Raw genomic sequence first — 21,567 nt, forward strand, 5'->3', positions numbered from 1 at the left:
TCATTGCCTTTTTTGTTCCTGTTTACTTTGGGTCAGGAGTCGGTCTTTAAACTCAGAGGCTAAGGGGAGGAGGCTGTGGCTAAGAACCAGTAGCCCAAGAGGGTATTCTCATTATCTGCAATGCTTGGTTTCCCAGTAAAACCGCAGCTGTTTAAAATCACATCTGTTGCCCAAAGCCATTCAAAGACCAGCAGTAAATTGCAGTATTCCTTACTGTATGAAATGTAGGTAGTTGGACATAGTCTTTGGCCTTCCATCCCTATGCCACCTTTCTACTGACATTAGGTTGGGCTGCAATCCTCTTTTGCTTCCTGTGGCCAGAGCCTTATCCCTTTATCCTCTGCTTTATTCATTCATTCACAGGCTGGCCAAGTTCTATATCCATCTCTCCCATCCTGCCTGCAAAGTTCAAAGACGTGACCCACCACATTCCCTAAAGATCCAAAGACTGAGCTTTGATTTGGAAGCTAGAGTTGAAATTCTGTTTGGGTTAATTTATTTTTTGCTGTAATATTAGGTGCCCTCTGGGGCTGTTATGCCTGCTCCAGTTTTACTAGCCTTATTGCTGTTTTACTGCTGGCTTCCTCTTTTTTAGTTGTTGATCATTCATGTTTGATGAACATGCTTTAATGTCTGCTGGAAGCTGAAGTCTTCAGGAAAGTGGAGTATCACAGGAGGGCACTCAGTGTGAGTCTTAGAGTGGATTAAAGTTCAGAACTAGACACACTGACTACTGAAGAAACTAATAGAAGTGACGAAAAGCCAGTGTGGTTTTTTATTAATCATGAATAAAATGAGAGAAATACCAAGGTTTGTAAGATAGGTTAGCTTAAGTTTCTGAAAAAGAAGTTGAATGGGTGACTTTTAAAATAATCACAGAAGGAGCATAGTCTTGGTCCCTGACAAAATGTTAGAATGAATGAGTTAATAAGTAATATGCAAACATTTAGAAAATAAATTCTGATCCTTAGAAGGAAATGATTAGAAGTCAGAATTAAATATAATTTACTTAGCATATAATTCTACATTAACTATACTTAGCTTGAATAATGTCAAGGTCTGATGTTCACGATCGTAGTAACACATTTGAAGGAAGAAATCTTCTACAGTAGTGTTTGGAAGTTTGTATTGAACAAAAATGTGGGAATACTCCTATAGGAAGCATTGCTTGTTTATAAGTTTTGGATCTAAGAATAGTTAATAGGAATAGCAGCTGTGATAAAAACAACTAGCCCTCATGTAGGCCAATCCTAGAAAATGATTCTAATAATTTTATTACTGTATAAGTAATTGTCTTACTCAGTTTAGGCCTGGCGAATAGAGCCCTACAAGATGGGGTTACAGTCTATTCAGAGTAGTCTTTATGTCCTGAAATGTGGAGTCATAAAAATACACACACGTGTGCACACATGCAGAGATACCTGCATTTAAGCACAGAAAAATGTGATAGAAACCTGAGATGGACTTCATGTCCATAACTTGAAAAGCAATACATTCGGTTCAAGTTTTACATTACTGTCACTTAATGGAGATACAATGCGGCTGCTGTCTGCTATAGTGTGTAAGAGCACCGATTTGAAGCTGTTCCCTTTGGGGATAGTATAGAGAGTGTCAATATAACAATAAAAGAAGCAAAACAAAAGGACTTTATTGTCTCTTTTTAAATGGGTTTAGTGAAAGACTTTTGGTGAGCACAGACTTACACATTCATATATTGTTGGATTGTAAAAATGAATTAATTACGGCCCGGCGCGGTGGCGCAAGTGGTTAAAGGTCCTCGCCTTGCACGCCCGGGATCCCATATGGGCGCCGGTTCTAATCCCCGCAGCCCCGCTTCCCTCCGCGTGTGGGAGACCCGGAAGAGGCTCCTGGCTTCGGATCGGCATAGTATCGGCCGGTTGCGCTCACTTGGGGAGTGAATCATCGGACGGAAGATCTTCCTCTCTGTCTCTCCTCTCTCTGTATATCCGCCTTTCCAATGAAAAAATAATAAAAATAAATCTTTAAAAAAAATGAATTAATTAAAAGCATGTTTTAAGGAGTCTAGGAATGATAGCAAGTACATGGCAACTGTTATACAATAATAATATTTCTGTTTTCCCAGTAATATGAGTCTCGGCGTTTAACTACAAGTCCCATACTTAATAATTGTTCCTGCTTTCTGCTACCATGAGCCCTCAAATAATAAATGTACACACACACACACAGTGAGCTTTCCCTTATTTCCTAAACTGCTTTCTCTTGGGGGTTCTTGTTACCTTGCTGTGCTTGCTTGATCGCCGTGGAGATGTGGCAGAGTCAGATGTAGGACTGTGTTTTTCATTCAGTAGAATGGCCTTGTCGTCTTCACACTCCATTCCCTTCAGGCACTTCTAGTTTCTCCACTAGCAGTATTTCCCTTCCCGTTAGGCAGTGTGGTTCACTGTTGGGGCCCATTTGGGAACGAACCAGACCTTTTGTCGAGTTACCGTACTCCTACCTTCCTAATTGTAGAATTTGAAGCAGAATGAGTGAATTAATACCATGTACTTATTGCCTGCAGTGTCCAGGGGAGCATAATGCTGCAGTGTGTGTACAGTAGCACATAAGCGCTCCCTGGGCTCCTCATCCTCCATTTCTGCCGTGTGACTTCACAGCAGCAAGGATGGAAGGTGCACTTTACTCACCAGTGAGTAAATCATGTGAATGGATGTTTTAAAGCACATGCCTAGTACACAGTTCACTGAGGGAGCTGCACTTTCAAACGCTCTCTAGAACACATGCCTGCAATCTGAAATTGCAGTAAGTACTGTTTTTCCTCAGCTATCCTCACTAAGACAAAAGTATGTAGGCATGGAAGACATTTGCATGTGTGTGATTGCAGTTCATTGTTGGCAATACACTGATTCTTTGATGTTCAATCCCCCCTCAGTACCAGCAAGCATTTGGGGTATTAGCAGCATTCTAAATACAATTTTATGTGCCTAAGAACTCTAGAAACCACTTTGCTTTACCCTAGAGTGAGAAAGATTCTGATTGATTTTGATGGCATGAGGCTGTCTTTGTTCCTTAAGTCATTGTAAATGACTCCATTACATTGACAGATTGTACTGAGCTCTTTTCGGGAGGGGTTGGGAATGTTTAACTGAAAGAAACACGTGCAACAATTGTTACAATTGTAACTAGGAGGTGTAATGTGATGACGTCAATAAATAATGAGTTTTCAATGTATAAACTAAAAATATAATTTTCAGGAAAGGTAAGTGAAACTCCATCACATTGTAGTTTGGTAGCTATATACTCTGTAAAGTGAATAAACAGGAGAATTACTTTCTTCTCTTTCTAAATCAGGTACCCCATCAGAGCCAGTTGTCCACATGACAGTGGCTCTTCATGTGAAAAATCCACATATAAATAAGCCAGTGTGTCACTGATATGTTTGGCAGGAATGAGTAGATAAGAGAAAAGCAAGCAGGGCTTGAAAGTGTCCTATCATTAGTGTGTGTGGTGACTCTGGGGTTGCAGACAATTATTGAGGGATCCCATAGGGTATCTGAAGAAAAATCCAGGTATGAAAAAGAAAAAGAAAAGAAAAAGAGGAAATACATCTGACTGACTTGTACAAATTGCCTCCTAACAGAATGTGAAAGATTGTCAGATGTATACATATCCTGATACCCATTAGAATTTGAATAATGTGTGAATCACTCTGTTTAAAACCATGCCTGTGGAGAGGTTGGCCATGACTTTTCCAGATGAACCCTGTGCCTCTAAACTGATTCAGCAGAAATCTATGTTGAAAATATTGACTAGTAAATCCACTGTGCCCTGAAGCAGCCCAATGAAAGGAGAGATATTAGTAATGAGTGTGACCTGGAGCATTGTCTGCGGGCAGTTTTCTTTTCCTCCTTTTAAAGGTTTACTTTTATTGGAAATGCAGATTTACAAAGAAGGAGATACAGAAAGATCGCCTATCTGCTGGTTCACTCTCCAAAGGTGGCAGCTAAGCAGATTAGAAGCCATGGGCCACCTCCAGACCTTCCACCTGGGTGCAGGGTCCCAAGACTTTGGAACATCCTCCACTGCTTTTCCAGCCATAAACGAGCTACATGGGAAATGGAGCATCTGAGACATAAACCAGCACTCATATGGGATGCTGGCACTTATAGGCAGAGGATTACCCAATTGAGCAATTGCACTGACTGCATTATGGGCAGTATCAAAGGACTCTAGACTATATTCTAACTTGACAAGGCATTTTGTACCATATCTGTTATCTCCACAAGATAAGTGTCCCCTTTTTTGAGAGATCTGACTAAAAATCTCATTGTCAAAACTTAATTAGAACTTTGGGTATAATGAGTTTTCAAAAGTTCAAGACATTTTATTAAAATAAGGTATTAGATCACTGCAAAAATAGTAACCCAAAGGAAACAGTAGTATGAAGAAACATCCACGGCCCAGCGGCGTGGCCTAGCAGCAAAAGTCCTCACCTTGAACGTGCCAGGATCCCATATGGGTACCGGTTCTAATCCCAGCAGCTCCACTTCCCATCCAGCTCCCAGCTTGTGGCTTGGGAAAGCAGTCGACGGCCCAAAGCCTTGGGACCCTGCACCCATGTAGGAGACTTGGAGGAAGTTCCTGGATCCTGGCTTCGGATTGGTATAGCATCGACCGTTGTGCTCACTTGGGGAGTGCATCATCAGATAGAAGGTCCTCCTCTCTGTCTCTCCTCCTCTCTGTATATCTGACTTTGCAATAAAAGTAAAATAAAATCTTTTAAAAAAAGAAAGAAAGATCCAACAGAATGGGGGATTTTGCAAACTGCCTGACAAAGGATTCATATGCCAAATAGATAAGCAATTTACAGAGCTAAGAAAAAGACAACCAGTCCAGTTGCAATGTGGGTGAGAGACTTCAATAGATAGTTCTCAAGAAATGTAGATGTCCAACAAGGCTATGAAAAAAATTCTTGGGCCCAGCGGTGTGGCCTAGCGGCTAAAGTCCTCGCCTTGAACTCGCCGGGATCCCATATGGGCGCCAGTTCTAATCCCGGCAGCTCCACTTCCCATCCAGCTCCCTGCTTGTGGCCTGGGAAAGCAGTCGAGGACAGCCCAAAGCTTTGGGAGCCTGCACCCGTGTGGGATACGTGGAAGAAGTTCCTGGATCCTGGCTTCAGATCGGCATAGCATCGGCCATTGCGCTCACTTGGGGAGTGAATCATCAGACGGAAGGTCTTCCTCTCTGTCTCTCCTCCTCTCTGTATATCTGACTTTCCAATAAATAAATAAATCTTTAAAAAAATATATTCTCAACATCGCTAGCCACAAGGGAAATAAAATGTAGATACTAACCACAATTAGATATCACTTCACTCCATTATAATGGCTAAAATTCAAAACACAAAGTTAAAATGCTGGCAAGAATGTCAGGAAAGAGGGACACTCATATGCTGTTGGTTGGAATGTAAATTGCTGCAGCCACTTTGTAGAATGGTGTGGAGATTCTTTTAAAAACTAGAATTAAACTTGTCATATGATCCATCAATCCCACTGCCAGGCATATACCTCCAAAGACTGAACACAATGAACCACAGAGGTATCCTCACTACCGTAGTTACGGCAGCATGTTCACAACAGCTAAAATTTGGAATCAAGTTATCCATCATCACATGGATTGGTAAAGAAACTATGGTATTTATACCTAATTGGGTACACAATTCAGTTGTGAAAAGGAATCAAATTCTACCATTTACAGCAAATGGAATCATTTGGAGGATATCATGCTGAATGAAATACGCCAGACCCAGAAAGACAAATTCCTCCTAGTCTTCCTTGTATGTGGGAGCTACAAAAAGGGGGGGGGGGGGCAACAGAAGGAAAGAAATATCTGTGTGGTATCAGTATCACTGCAAATATAGTTTGCAAAACTTTGTTTTACATCTTTGTCAGACCAGTAGTTAGGAATGTTATATACTACCATAGTTTTGGTGATCTGTGATTACTTTTATATTTTACTATATGTGAGTGAAATGGTTATTGTTCTCTCCAGTTATTGCTTATTGCCACTGTCTGCCTTCTCACAAACTAAGGTTTTACTTCATTTTTAAAAGAAATAGTCCATTTATTCAGCATGTTTTAGCCAGTGGTACGGTCAAAATTTAACCAAATTTATAAGGTGATCACTCAGATATTTTAAAGTAAGATGATTTCCTTTAATACAGATAGGATGCTAGGGAGGATGGACTGTAGTTCCAACGTTTCAGAGAACGGTTCTTGCTGAGTCCATTTTTTCTCTCTCTTCTATGAAATCAACTCAGGCTTATATAATTTTGATTCATTTGTAATTTTTAAAGCAAAAGGAGAGTGAAGGAGATGAGTATTTTTCTTCATTGGTTTGTAGGCTCCGAGTTTATCACAGGACATATGTCATGACAGGTCATGCTGTGTTTTTTCCACATAAATACACTGTCCAAATGGCTGTCATTTAATTTAGTACTTCAAAACCCGTTATGTAGGTAAGCGTTAAACATAATGTGTAATGAAAACAATAAATGTATTCTCTTAGATATTGATCTATTAGAGTATGTCATAGTTAAATGACATGTTTAAGCAGTAGTCCCTCTTTTTATGAAGATACAGAAGGGGTAGACTGAGTCAAGTTCATATCATTCAAAATACTGATACACTTTCCTTCTCAGTTATTTCCGACTCCATTTTTTAAATACCCAATTAATTAGAATGAACAAGGAATAAAATGAAATTCGTGGTTTTAGAATTCTCAAAGGAATATTTTTGTTGTTGTTGTTTGGGATTTCAGTCCCTGTTATCACTGTGCTGCACTTGACTATGTGAAATAGCAGATGTGGAATAAACTAGAAATGAATTGTGTATATGTTCCTGTTTTGCCATCTAGTTTTAATAATACTTAAAATGTTTTCCAGCGATTGATCTTATCAATAATTTGCTGCAAGTAAAAATGAGAAAGCGCTATAGCGTGGATAAGACTCTGAGTCACCCTTGGCTACAGGTAAAAATCAGTCCTTGGTCTTCCTCAGTTGAAGAAATTTTTATAGCATTTAACATTATTTGCAGAAAGTTTTCTGTTGTTTTAAAAAGTGTAATTATTCTAACAAAAATGTGTTGGCCAATATTCACGTAACTTCTTGGGATTTAGTAATGGTGTTTCTACAAAGAATATCTGACAGAGGACACACATGAACATACCAAATGAGAACTAAATTAAAAATCCCAACAGCAGCAGCAGAAAACAATGATAAAAGCAGAACTCAGAGGCCTGGGTTTCAGAAGTATTTGCATGTGTAATGGCATCCATCCGACCATGTACTGTATTTATTCAGAAGCTGTATTTCTGAGGGCCAGGCTATTTGAACATGAAACAGTTGCATGGCAAATGTAAAGTACATGCACTTGCTATGATGTCTTAAATATTTGTTGCTTTCACATTGAACATAAAGTTTCAAAACTGAAAGATTATTTGTAGGTATTACATTTCACAGGGCTACCAAGTTCCTAGTTACTTGACTGCAAATATTAATTGCATACACTTTGATCCATAGTGTTATAGAAGGAGTATATATTTGTAAAGGTTAGGTGAGTGGAATGGTTTTGCTGCTCATGCTGTCACTTGCGAATATGTGAGGAAGGATGCATCACTGTTAAAATGGAAGAAAAAAAGGGTAACTGCTGGTGGGAACTGACAACATATCAGAAAACGTGTTGTGTTGTAATGATCTTTCTGGCAATGTTTTGGAATTTCTTCTTCAGGACTATCAAACCTGGTTAGACTTACGGGAACTGGAATGCAAAATTGGGGAACGCTACATCACCCATGAAAGTGATGACTCAAGGTGGGAGCAGTATGCAGGTGAGCAGGGACTCCAGTACCCCGCACACCTGATCAATCCGAGTGCTAGCCACGGTGACAGTCCTGAGACTGAAGAAACAGAGATGAAAGCCCTCAGTGAGCGTGTCAGCATCCTCTGAGTTCCATCCCTATAATCTGTCAAAACACTGTGGAATTAACAAATACATACGGTCAGGTTTAACATTTGCCTTGCAGAACTGCCATTATTTTCTGTCAGATGAGAACCAAGCTGTTAAACTGTTAGCACTGTTGATGTATCTGAGTTGCCAAGACAAATCAACAGAAGCATTTGTATTTTGTGTGACCAACTGTGTTGTATTAACAAAAGTTCCCTGAAACACTAAACTTGTTATTGTGAATGATTCATGTTATATTTAATGCATTAAACCTGTTTCTGCAGTGCCTTGGCAAATCAGTGGTTTTCTTCCTGGAACCTCACTTTGAAAAGGGACTTAACCTGTACACAAAATAGTTCCATTTGCTGTGTCCCATTGTTATTATCACTGTAATCAAACTCTTGAAGAGTCAGCTATTACCGTGTTCTGTGAACAACTCCAAAAACTCACATGGGGAAAACAAAAGGCGGGGTGTGTGAGATAAAGGATAAAAGTCCTAAGGCAAAAATGCATGAAAGAATTCCACTGTATGGTTTTAAATTCTATCTGCCTGGTGTGCCTCAGTGTGTTTAAACTCTAGTAAATGCACCTAGGCATGCAGAACCTACTGTTATTAAACCAAAATGCCTTAGAAATGTAAACCGCTATATATAACAGAGATATTTCCCTCTTTGTTACAATACCCTGCTGTACTATGGAAAACCAGCAGCTAAGCAACTTTTTGCTTTTGTGTATTTTTTCAATAACAAATAAATAATCTTGTCAAAGTATGTGTCTATTTGGTTGAATTGTTTTTATGTCTGGTCCACTCAAGTGTTTTCAGACCAATTAGGAGCAGTGATAGGGCCTCTCAAAAGCAGGACAAAAGTATGTAGCATTCTGATTGAGTCGGTATAACTGAGGGACTTAGCATACTCATCCTAGACGGGGGCTGACTGCTTGGATTCCTCGGCCCATATTGGAGTGGCTGGTTCAGTCCCAGCTTCATGCTAATGTGCATTCTTGGAGGTTCCAAGTACTTGAGTCCTTGCCATTCATGATGGAAGGTCGGGATGGGATTTCAGGCTCCTGACTTGGCCTGGCCCCTCCACTGACTGTTGTAGACAGTGGGGGATTCTCTCTTTCTCTCTCTTTTTCTGCCTGTCTTCTCTGTCACTCAGCCTTTGAAATTGATATATAAGATTAACAATGACTCTGGTAATAATAACAATGGTTTTTATATTCTCTAAGCAAAATGATTCTGATATTTGCCACCACAAAAAAAAAAAGGCAAGAAAGTAATCCCTAGAGACAATGTCAACTGAAGTAAGATTTTAGAACCTGGAGAAGAGATAGCTAACAATGGGTCTAAAATTTCTATGTTGGACCCGGCACAATAGCCTAGTGGCTAAAGTCCTCGCCTTGAACACCCCGGGATCCCATATGGGCACCAGTTCTTATCTCTGCAGCTCTGTTTCCCAAATAGCTCCCTGATTGTGACATTGGAAAGCAGTCAAGGACAGCCCAAAGCCTTGGGACCTTGCATTCGAATGGGAGAGCTGGAAGAAGCTCCTGGCTCTTGGCTTCAGATTGGCTCAGCTTCAGCCATTGCGGCAACTTGGGGAGTGAACCATCAGATGAAAGTTCTTCCTCTCTGTTTCTCCTCTCTGTATATCTGCTTTTCCAATAAAAATAAATAAATCTTAAAAAAAAAGATTCTACGTGAATGGAGTGAGTGATGTAAGCTGTTTTCCTCATAGCAGCAAATGACAATAGTATGAGACAAAAAAAAATATAAAATAATACTGGAAGTATAAGTATTTCAAGACATTGGAACATACTGGGAAAGCTATTAATGCTTCAGATTCTGTTTCCACTCAGAGGGATAGGGAAAAAATAGTTGTTCATTCTAATAATCTCTAATTTATGTTACTACTAAATTTAAATAGGTCTAAACGTACAAAATATCTCCTCAATCTACTGCTTGTTTCTGTGGGCCTACTTACAGCAACCAAAAGATGTTTCTTATCCTTGTCATTTTTCTCTCATGTTGCCATGTTAACTCTTGCTCATTGTTTTTGCATTTGTTTTCTGTACCTTTTATAATTTGTCTCTCTCTAATTGCCCCCTTTGTGCTAGATATAGTTGTTTTTAATTTAATTTAATTTTTTTATCGATTGTATTGAATGAATAATTTTGTCATGCTTGCATTTAATTCTTTGTGTGCAAATTTCTTCCAGCATGTTTATAATAGCAGCTTTAAAGTCCACATCCATCATCTGGGCTGTCTACCCAAACCCTTCACCCTATCAGGGACAATTTCCAGTGTTTTACTATGCATGTGTCACTCCTCACTGGAAAAATTGGAAATTTTTCGAATACTGAGTATTAATTATGATAGTATTAATATGTATTTCGTAACATAATGTGTAACTCTGTAACATATAATATGTAACTCTATCATGTTTCTGTATCCAATGAGGGTCCTGGTTGTTTTCTTTGCTTAGGAACTTTCCTGAATTAATTCTGTAGAGTATGTCTCTCTTGCACCTGCCATCTCTACTTTTTTTTTTAATATGTTTTTTAACATTTTTTTTTATTGTTGCTTACATTGTATTATTTAGTACAGTTTTATAGGCGCTGGGGGTTCCCCCCACCCCTCCCATACCCCTCCCCCCATGGTGGATTCCTCCACCTTGTTGCATAACCATAGTTCAAGTTCAGTTGAGATTCATTGCTTGCAAACACATGTCTAGCATAAAGTTCAGCGTCTTATTGTCCAGATAAGTTCAGTGGCCTCTTGGGGAGACCTTCTATGGTCTGAAGATAGGGCTAACAGAGTAAAGATCCGGTCAGTTAAAAGCCCCAACAAGGCCTCAGTATCAATATACAACATTATGGAATTAATTGACATAGTATTGGGTAAACAATATGTTAAAAATAATGCAAGTTCCATTCTTCGAAACATCTGGGTTGAGACAGTATCAATGACAGGTTCAAAAAATAACAAACAACCAAACAAAAAATTACAGGTTAAATCAAGGCAAACATGTGGTATCTAATCTTTTGGGATTCGCTCATTTCCCTTAGCATTATAGTTTCCAGTTGTGCCCATTTAGCCACAAAGAACTGCATTTTGTTTTTTTTAATAGCTGAGTAGTATTCCATGGAGTAGATGAACCAAATCTTTCTTATCCAATCTTCTGCTGATGGGCATTTCGGTTGCTTCCATGTTTTTGCAATTACTGATTGTGCTGCAATGAACATAGGGATGCATGTTGGTTTGTCGTAAAACAGGTGTTTTGGATATATTCCTAGGAGTGCTATTGCTGGGTCATATGGTATGCAGATTTTGAGTTGTTTGAGTGTTCTCCAGACTGATTTCCATAAAGGCTGTACCAAGTTGCAGCTCCACCAGCAGTGGAGTAGGGTTCCCTTTTCCCCACATCCTCGCCAACAAGCGTCGTTGGTGTTCTTGTTTATGTGGGCCAATCTTGCTGGTGTTAGGTGGTACCTCATCGATGTTTTAATTTGGATTTCCCTTATTGCTAGGGAGCTGGAACATTTTTTCATATGTTTGTTTGCCATTTGGACTTGTTCCTTTGTGAAATGTTTGCCCATTTCCCGTGCCCATTTCTTGAGTGGCCTGTTTGTTTTGGTTTTTTGGTTGTTTTGAAGTTCTTTGTATATCCTGGAAATTAGCCCCCTATCGCCTATATCGTGTGCAAAGATCTTCTCCCACTCTGTGGGTTGCTTTTTTACTTTGTTGATTGTTTCCCTTGCTGTACAGAAGCTTCTTAGTTTGATGAGGTCCCATTTGTTTATTCTGTTCTCAACTGCTATTGCTTTTGGTGTCCTTCTTAGAAAGTCGGGACCTACTCCTAGGTCTTGCAGGGTATTTCCTACATTTTCTTGCAAGAGTTTGAAGGTTTCTGGATGTAGGTTTAGGTCTTTTATCCATGTAGATTGGATCTTAGTGTATGGTGATAGATGTGGGTCTATCTTTTTGTTTCTACAGGCTATCAGCCAGTTGTCCCAACAACATTTACTAAAGAGGCCTTCCCACTTGCTTGAGCTGTCATTGGTCTTTTTGTCAAAGATTAATTGGCTGTATTTGTGTGGGTTCCCTTTTGGTGCTTCTATTCTATTCCATTGATCTTCCTTTCTGTCTTTGTGCCAGTACCAGGCTGTTTTGATAACCACTGCTCTATAGTATGTCCAGAGGTCCGGGATTGTGATTCCCCCTGCTAACTTCTTATTTTTCAGGATGGTTCTAGCTATTCGTGGTTTTTTGTGTTTTGTCATAATTAGCTTCCTAACTATTAAGTAAACTGTCTTGTGAGAATAAAGCATCTAATTTTGAAAAATGTTCTAAAATGTTTTTTTTTTAAAGATTTATTTTTATTATTTTTTCATTGGAAAGGCGGATATACAGAGAGGAGAGACAGAGAGGAAGATCTTCCGTCCGATGATTCACTCCCCAAGTGAGCGCAACGGGCCGATACTATGCTGATCCGAAGCCAGGAGCCTCTTCCGGGTCTCCCACGCGGGTGCAGGTTCCCAAAGCTTTGGGCCGACCTCGACTGCTTTCCCAGGCCACAGGCAGCGAGCTGGAAGGGAAGCGGGGCTGCCGGGATTAGAACCGGCGCCCATATGGGATCCCGGGCGTGCAAGGCGAGGACCTTTAACCACTTGCGCCACCGCGCCGGGCCCTAAAATGTTTAAAAATGTTTTAAATCTCTTTCACTCTCACTTTTGGGCTTTCTCTCTGTCTCTCCTCACCTCCTGCTCTTTTATTTTGTCTGATCACTATGACTCCCCGTAATCAAATGGGCCAAAGCATCTCCTACCTTGATAACAATACATGAGTGAGTATGAGCATAACCCCTACATATCTTCAAGCTCTTAGAGGCCATCTCAGCTAACAGCAGCATACTGCTTGAGGAGGTGCCAAATTGTTCTTCCACATACAGAAATGCAGCACCAAGGATAATTATTCTGCATGATTTCCTAAGCGTTTCGGGCTGCTTTGTTCCTCTGTCCCTCTGATTTGAATAGTCTTTTTCTTCATTCTAAATTTTCTCAGAGCAGTCCTGTTACTTGATTTTTCCCTAACCTTTATTGAGAAAACCATACCACCACAATCCCTCATTGTCTTTGTTCAAAATTACTCTGTAATATAAATAATTAAATAATGGACTCAGCTTCCTCCTTCAACAGAATAATACAGACAAATCAGCTCAGACCTTACTCATCTTTCTAGAAAACATCTAATTTCCATTCTTTTTTGAAAAGATTTATTTATTTTTATTTCAAAGGCAGAGTTAAGAGAAAGGAGAGACAGAATGATCTTCCATCTACTGGTTCAGTCCACAAATGACTACAATGGCCAGAGCTGAGCTGATCCAAAGCCAGGATTGGTCTCCCACATGGGTTCAGGGTCCCAAGCACTTGAGCTGTTCCCTTCTGCTTTTCTAGGCCACAAGCAGGGATATGGATCATAAGTGAAGCAGCCAGAACATGGACCAGTGCCCATTCGGGAGACCAACACCACAAGGCAGGGGATTAATTGGCTATGCCACTGCACCAGCCCCCATTTCCTGTTTCTTTTACTGTTTATCACGTGATTTTGTTTTGCTTGTTTCCGTCCTATAGAATCAGATATTTATGTTTCCCACAATAAATCCTTTCTTACAAGAGTAATCAGTGATTCTTTGCTCAACATGTATAGATTTTCCCAGTGTAGTGTAATGATGTGAAAACAGACAAAACTTTAACTTAGGCCATCAAAACACTAAAACCTCCCTGTCTCATTAGGGATGTTGATAAAAGATTTGTTGGAATAATACATAAAACTTAGTGCCAAGGCATCATCAACCAAAGCAGTATTTACGATGATTTGGTCATTTGGTAAACATTTTAACAACTTCTCATGTCTTGAGAATATAGTTGATGAAAGGACAGATGTAGTTAAGCCCTCGTTTCCCATGACCTTCCTTTTTCAGTGGGTGCCCAGCTCTGTCTGTTCAAAGTTCCCCAAATGTTCTATTCTCTTTCAGATAAATCATATAAATCTGATATGATTTATATCTGTGAACTCAACTTCTACCATCACTAGCACTTTCCAATCCATACTGGCTACTACAAAGTTTCTTAAATCCAGTTTCATTTTTGCACAGGTTTATACAATATTTTTATTTCACGGTTTCTCCATGACTTTCAATTCAATTTATGTAAAATTCATTTCTTATTTTAGCCTTCAAATCAACTTACTGTATCCTTCTAAGCAGAATTTTTCATTCAGGCTCTTCTCCCTTCTGTGTAGTCTCTACTGTATACTTGAGTGTGCTCTGTAGGCAAAACCGTGCAGAATAAGCTACACTTGGACTTCATAAATTGTAGCTTGTGTACATAGAGAAATAATCATTAGAGCCAATTATCTTTAGACAGACTGATGTTTCAAATTCTAATTACAAATTTATGGCCTCATTAACACGTGTTTCATTTTATATCTTGGCTACCACATTTTATTGTTACAATTCATTAAAAATAATGTGAAAAACGAAGATGATCATAAACTTCATCATATAAGCAAACGAAAAACATAGTGCCTGAGTAATGATAACAACACTTTATATTTGCATAGCAACTTCCTTTTAAGGAGCTCAAAACATTTCACAAATATTATCTCATTAATCCTATGAGTGCTGCAATAAAAAATAACTTCTTGCATCTCTCAGCTAGGGAAATTGATGCATTAGATGGCCACAGTTTGTTTCCATTGTTGTGCATTGAATCATGACTAAATGAACCATAATATTTATATCCGTTTGTTAGCATTATTTTTTAAGATTTATTTATTTTTATTGGAAAGGAGGATATACAGAGAGGAGAGACTGAGAGGAAGATCTTCCATCTGACAGTTCATTCCCCAAGCAGCTGCAATGGTTGCAGCTGAGCCAATCTGAAGCCAGGAGCCTCCTCCGGGTCTCCCACATAGGTTCAGGGTCCCAATGCTTTGGGCCATCCTCCACTGCTTTCCCAGGCCGCAGGCAGGGATCTGGATGGGAAGTGGGCCTCCAGGATGAGAACAAGCATCCATATGGGATCCCGGCGTGTTCAAGGCGAGGACCTTAACCACTATGCTACTGCGCCAGGCCCAGCATTATTATTAAGATGTATATAAGCAAGGACCTGTTAGTGGTGTACATTTTATGAGAATTTTCTGTACACACACAAGTGTAACTCCCGCCACATTCAAGATATGGGACAAGCTTACTACTCCAAAAACCTCCTTTGAGGTTAGGTTCTCCCCCGCAATAACCCCTGGCCAACACCATTCTGCTTAGCTGTTGTCACTGTTTCTTCTTTTCCAGAATTTTATATAATTACAGATATGTAACCTTTGTCTTTTATGACGACAGCTTTGAGAATTAATAGGATGTTCTCTCTCTCTTTTTTACTGTAGAGAATATTCCATTGTATAGATGTATCCAATTTGCTTATAAACTTGGCCCAGAACCTTTAAGACGTACGTGTGTGAGAGTGAGAGGGAGAGAGAGAGAGAGAATATTTTTCTTGGTTAAATAATACACATGAATGGATTTTGAACTTTATAAGGTAAGTCTAAGAAATTGACAAACTGGCTGCAGCTAATTACTTTTGAGTTTAAGATGAAATTTTTTACCTGCTTCTCACATCAGAGTACCTGGGTTCAGTTTCTGTCTGGCTCCTGATCCCAAATTTCTGCTAATGCAGTCCTTGGTAAGCAGTGGTGATGACCGAAAGAGCTGGGTTCCTGTCACCCAAGACTTTGATCTCATTCCCGGTTCCCAACTCTGCCCTTCATTCAGCCCTGGGCATTTTTGCTAGCTGAAAAGTGAACCAGCAGATTCTCATTCTCTCCTCCCATATGCCTGCATTAAGATAAACAAATAAAGTTGGATTTAAGGTTGATCAGTATGTAGTAGTGTTTCCTTGTGGTTGTTACTTAAGATTGCTCTTCAGACATAAAGGTAAAAAGAAGGTCTCAGATGAAAGAATTAGTGAATTTGTTGGCAGCAAAAATATTCTTCAAGAAATTTGAAAGTCCAGACTCCTTATTGCAATAATACGGGGAGAATCAGTCAGGGATGGAATTTGGCCGGGAGTGGTCTCTCAGGCTCTATGGAATTGTACCATAAAATTCAAAATTAAAAGAAAATACATAAGAAATGCTTTTTGAATGGATAAAAATGCCTGTGGAAGGAAACATACAATGTCATCAATGAAGAGACTGGGGAAAATACATACCATGGTAAATAAAGTACACAAATCCCCAGTTTTACTGAATGTGAAAGTTTGTATTGACAGTTCCTACTTCCTTTAATTTTGAAAATGAATTGTTCATCTGAAAGTCAGATTTACAGAGAGAAACAGAGATCTTCAACTCTTGGACCCCTGCATCCACAAGGGACACCTAGAAGAGTCTCCTGGCTGCCAGCTTCTGATCAGCCCACCTCGTGCTGTCGTGACCATCTGGGGAATCAATCAGCACATGGAAGATCTTCTTTCTCTCTCTGACTCTCAAGTAAAATGAATTGATCATAAACACACACACGTAATTTTTCTTTAGACAAACTTCAGAAGCTTTCAAGATATTTCACTTGTGACTGGCTTTCTGATTTTGGATTTTTAATCTTTTTTGCATGTATCCTGCATAGTTTTCAATGACAGTAAATTTCTGAATACAAGTTTTCACTAAGTCTGCCAAATTTTTGGTCATTATTTCTTTAAACAGCTTCTATTAGGTTTCTGGGATCTCAGTGACTTAATTTCAAGCATATTGTCCCATACAGCCCTGAGGATCCGTTTTTTTTTCTAATTTTTTTCCCAGATTTAGTACTTTCTATCAGTCTGTGTTTAGTTTATTGTCTCTTTTGTCTCGTTTCTATTCTGTTGTTGAATTCAGTCAGGAAATTTTTAAATTCTTCATTTAATTCTTTTGTTCTGAAGTTTGCCTCCTGTTCTGTTTTCATATCTTCTGTTGATCTGAGTTTTTGCCCATTAATGACAATATTTGGCATGCATAGAAATTATAGGAGCTGTTTTAAATTTTTTTCTGATCCTTCCCATAGCTGTTCCATTTCAGGATTGACATCTGTTGTCATTTTTTCTTGTGTAATGTTGATATTTTCATGTTTTCTTTTTAAAAAAATTTTATCCTGAATTTTTGAAATATTATATCTTTTTCTTGTTTAAATCCTCTAGAGCATATCCGTTACTCATTTCTTGGTTTTTAGTAAATTCCTCTTTGCCTTTTGTGAGCAGTAATTCATATCAGTGCAATGTGTTAAACCTTTTACAGTGCCTTTGGGTTTGTCTGTTGTAGGCAGTTATAAAGACTAGGAAGCAGTCTACCCTAAAATTCAGTTCTCAGAGTCATTGATACGTGGATAAATGTTAGATCTCAACATAACTTCTTGAACATGTACCCAAAGGCTCACTTACAATGTTTTGGAGTTCATTTCTTGAGCTCCGTCTTCTGTGTGATCTCTCTGATCCTGTCTGTTTCTGGGAATCTGCTGCACGGTTCTTTAGCTGGAAGATCATGGCTTTGAGTTCCCTGCTTTGCTACCTGATAACTATGGTGGTGACTGTCTCCAGGGCAAGGCAACAGGAGGATAAATGATGCACAAAAAATCCCAAAGAGCTGCCCCTTATGCTCTTGGGACCACAGTTTCTCTGGTCAAAGGAAAGAGTTTGCTCATTTGGAGTTCTAGGTGCCTTACCAGCTAACAGTCCCAGCCCTTGGCTGTCACTGCTATTTTCAGTGAAGCTGGAGTGAGAAACAAGAGGAAATGGGGAAAACAACAGAGGCTTTTGCCAAATCTGTGTGCCTGCAGTGCGCATCTTTCTACCTCTGAGAAAATATAAAAGCTTTCTTTGGAGTGTCTCATTGTTTTTGTTCAAGTATAGTCCCTGGTTCTAGCAGCTTTTCACTCCATTGCCAGCAGACACCAGCGAGAAAGGTGCAGGAGCCAACTTGTTGATTTGTTAGTAATTCAGGTTCTGGTTTCTTTCCCAAATCTGTCTGCTACCATTTACTTTCTGAGTCCTCAGACAGCTGCTCTGTGCATTATGTCCAGGGCTTCTAGCTGCATTTGGGGGAAAAGACAGTGGAATGTGTTTACTCCATGTTGATTGGAACCAGAAACCACAGTTTAGGTTTCCTGAATCCTAGTCAGCAAACCAATCTTTTAGTGTGCTTTAGTCTAGAGCCCAAAATAAGTATCTGAAGAATAATAGTACAGAAGATTTAAGTAATCGAGGTGCCGGAGTATAACCATTTCATTTAGCCCTCTTCAGAATTCTTTGAGAGTTATATGGTAGATGTTTTAGTATTTCTACTTTCATATTGTACTTTCTTATATTTTCCTTTTATATGCCCTGCATTTTCTTTATGTACTTGGATCTATACTGTATGTACTTGCATTTTCTTACATATTTTACATATTTACACTTGTATGTTCTTACATATTTATTTATAAGTAGGGGACTGAAGTTTAAAGATAGTAAGGAATTTATACAACATCATGCAGTTAATAACTGATGCAGCCAGGATTTAAACTCAAGTAGTCTAACTCCAGAGCCCAAGCTTTTAGTGGCTACAAGAGCTTAGTTCCCTATTTACCAAAATTTCTGTTTTGCAGCAGTGAACACAATACTGTACCTTAGTGGAAAAATGCCTGAGTATTATTGTTATTGCTACATGCTTACCTGATTTTATTCCAGACAAGCTTACCTTTGACAGTGTTGGTGGACATCTCAGTAAACAACTGAGAGACACAAGAGTTGATTTTTTTAATATACCTAAAAACTGGACTTTATATATTTTTTATGTTCTTCAGGTCTGAGACTTGGAGAACAAGCCCTTATGGCTACATATGCAAAAGCCTAAAAGCTATTGTTGTAGAGGATGACGTGAGGCTAGGCAAGCTCCTGGCCTGGGGTTTGTGGGAGACCTTAAGATGATGCTCCCCAAACAGGCTTGATTTGTTTACTTCGATCAGTTCTGCTAATCTCTACCGATTTTTTTCACACTTTCACCCACATGTTACATAGATGTTGATATCTCTTCAAAATAAAAACAAACCATGAAGATTTTTTTGTAAAATAATGCAAAAATTTCAAGTATATTCTTGGAGAAAAGAACTTTCCTGTACTGTGTAAATGGTGTTCCTCATGATACAGTTTTACAGCATTTGGTTTTTTGAAGTTCAACCTTTTTCATGCATGTTCCAGGTATCTGTACTGTAAAAGAATAAGAATACATATAGAATTGGAAAAAAAAATAGATTTATAAGTTTTTCCATCTACTCCAACCAAAAATACTGAATTCAGTCTCCGTAGAAGATTTCACCTGAGAACTAGTTCATCAGGGTTGGTTTATTTCCTTGAACTATCAGCTGCCTAAATGTACTTAAGCTCTTAAAGGTGCTTGAACCATTGTGTCCTGTCAAAATGAAACACATATTTCCTATAAGATAGGGAATTTACTCTTTCATCTGGGATTTTCGGAGATTCTTGTAGTAGTCTAACATTTCTCCCAACATGACATCTCTTACTGCTCACAATTTTTTTTTTGAAGATTTGTTGTATAATTTCTGGTCTGCATTTACCCAGATGTGAAACATTTTCTAAATATACCATTTCCATAAGGCACCTGAATCTTGTAAGCCTTACCCGAAGATTATGATCCATGAGGGTATCTACCTCATAAAACTACAGAGGATTAAGCGAAATCATGCATGTTTATTGCCTGGCATACAACAAGCATCTAGTAATACTGACTGCTATTATTTGTTCAGGGATAATGCTAAGGGGTTAGTTACATTGCAGCAGATGTAGTGAAATGAAATATAGGCATCCTGATGTCTGAGATTTCTCTAGCTAGTTTGATCATGTAAATTATTTACTATATCTAATTACTTTCATAATCTAGTTATTTCTTATTCTATCTAGCTGTGCATATCTCAGTTCCTCTCATTGTTTTAGACATGGGAGTTCAGCATTTTCTTTCCCTCATCTTCACTCTCTTCCTCCTTTTCCCAGAACCCTCTGTGACACCCAGGACCTATGGCATGGTAGGTACAAATAAGAAGGATGCATCGCAAAGCATCCTTACATTTCTTAATGAAGTCTCTCATTTTCCTGAACCAGGCAAATGACCTATCAAGAAGGAATTATCTATTATCCTAATAATTAATCAACTAACCCAAGCAATTGTGAGCTTAAAGAATAAAGTCATTTCCAAATTATAGCTTGTTTGATCCAAAACCATTTCACAGATAATGAGCCATCACTACAGCAGAGAACTGAATAGTGAGGAAAATCTCTTTCAGAAAAGTAACAAGTATTGTTTATATTCAATCTTCTAATATTATATAAGCACATTTGAATAAGGAATAAACATTTTTTAATTTACTTATGCTGAGTTCAGGTAATGTTTATTGAAAAAACTTTTCCAAAGAAATAAAATCTGGTGTTACTGGATCTCTAAGGAAAAACTAATTAAATCTCAAAATATTTAATCAAATAAAATGTATATATTAAATTTTAAACTATTACAAATGCATTCATTTTCTTGTTTGCCTTAACAATTGCCATGAACTTAATGTAATGTGGCTTAGCAGGTTAAGCAATGATCTGTGAGGTCAGAATCCCATGTGAGCCTCAAGTTGAGACCTGATTACTCTACTGCTGACCCAACACCTTTCAAATGTTCCCCGGAAAGCAACTGATAGGCTAAAACTTTAGGTCCCTGCTGCCCATATTGAGACCTGGAAGGAGTTCCTACCTCCTGACTTTGATCTGATCCAGTCTCCAGCCATTGTGGCCCTCTGGAAAGTGAACCAGAAGATGCAAGATCTCTCTCTGCCTTTCAAATAAATAAACCTTTTTTTATGAAAACATTGAGATGCTGTCTGTCTCGGTCATGGAGTTCAGAAGTCCTAAATGATATCAGCATGGCAGCATTTCCTCCCTTCCCCCTAGTTTCTGCAGCTCTGAAGTTCTTGGGCTTGGGGATACATGATTCCAATCCCAATTTCAGTTTCCATCTGCACTCATATGTTGCTTGTAAAGATATTATATCTACCCTACACAGGGTGATTTTATATTGAGACCATAGCTTAATAACACTTGCAAAGTCCATTTTACCAATCAAAGTCATTTTGCAGATTCAAGGACTAAAGATGTGGGCACATGTTTTTTTTTTTAAAGATTTATTTTTATTATTTGTTTATTGGAAAGGCGGATACACAGAGAGGAGAGACAGAGAGGAAGATCTTCCGTCCGATGATTCACTCCCCAAGTGAGCAGAACGGCCGATGCTATGCCAATCCGAAGCCAGGAGCCTCTTCCGGGTCTCCCACGCGGGTGCAGGTCCCAAAGCTTTGGGCCGTCCTCGACTGCTTTCCCGGGCCACAGGCAGGAAGCTGGAAGGGAAGTGGGGTTGCTGGGATTAGAACCGGCGCCCATATGGGATCCTGGGCGTGCAAGGCGAGGACCTTAACCACTGGGGCACATGTTTTTTTGAGATCCACAAATTAACCTGTTACAGCCC

General features: G+C 39.0%; 1 protein-coding gene across 2 annotated transcripts in view; it reads left to right on the forward strand.

The window, feature by feature from the left end:
- Positions 1 to 8,749, forward strand: part of PRKD1 (protein kinase D1) — a 280,136-nt gene extending 271,387 nt beyond the window's left edge. For both annotated transcript variants that reach the window (XM_040968763.1, XM_040968764.1), the window contains 2 exons: positions 6,923 to 7,008; positions 7,767 to 8,749. In XM_040968763.1, the coding sequence (XP_040824697.1) occupies positions 6,923 to 7,008; positions 7,767 to 7,985 (305 nt within the window). In that variant the 3' untranslated portion in view covers positions 7,986 to 8,749. The remainder of the gene's footprint in view (positions 1 to 6,922; positions 7,009 to 7,766) is intronic.
- Positions 8,750 to 21,567: the final 12,818 nt, after the last annotated feature.

Source organism: Ochotona curzoniae, unplaced genomic scaffold, assembly GCF_017591425.1.
Source record: "Ochotona curzoniae isolate NIBS_2020 unplaced genomic scaffold, NIBS_Ocur_1.0 scaffold_4701, whole genome shotgun sequence".
Classification (NCBI taxonomy): domain Eukaryota; kingdom Metazoa; phylum Chordata; class Mammalia; order Lagomorpha; family Ochotonidae; genus Ochotona; species Ochotona curzoniae.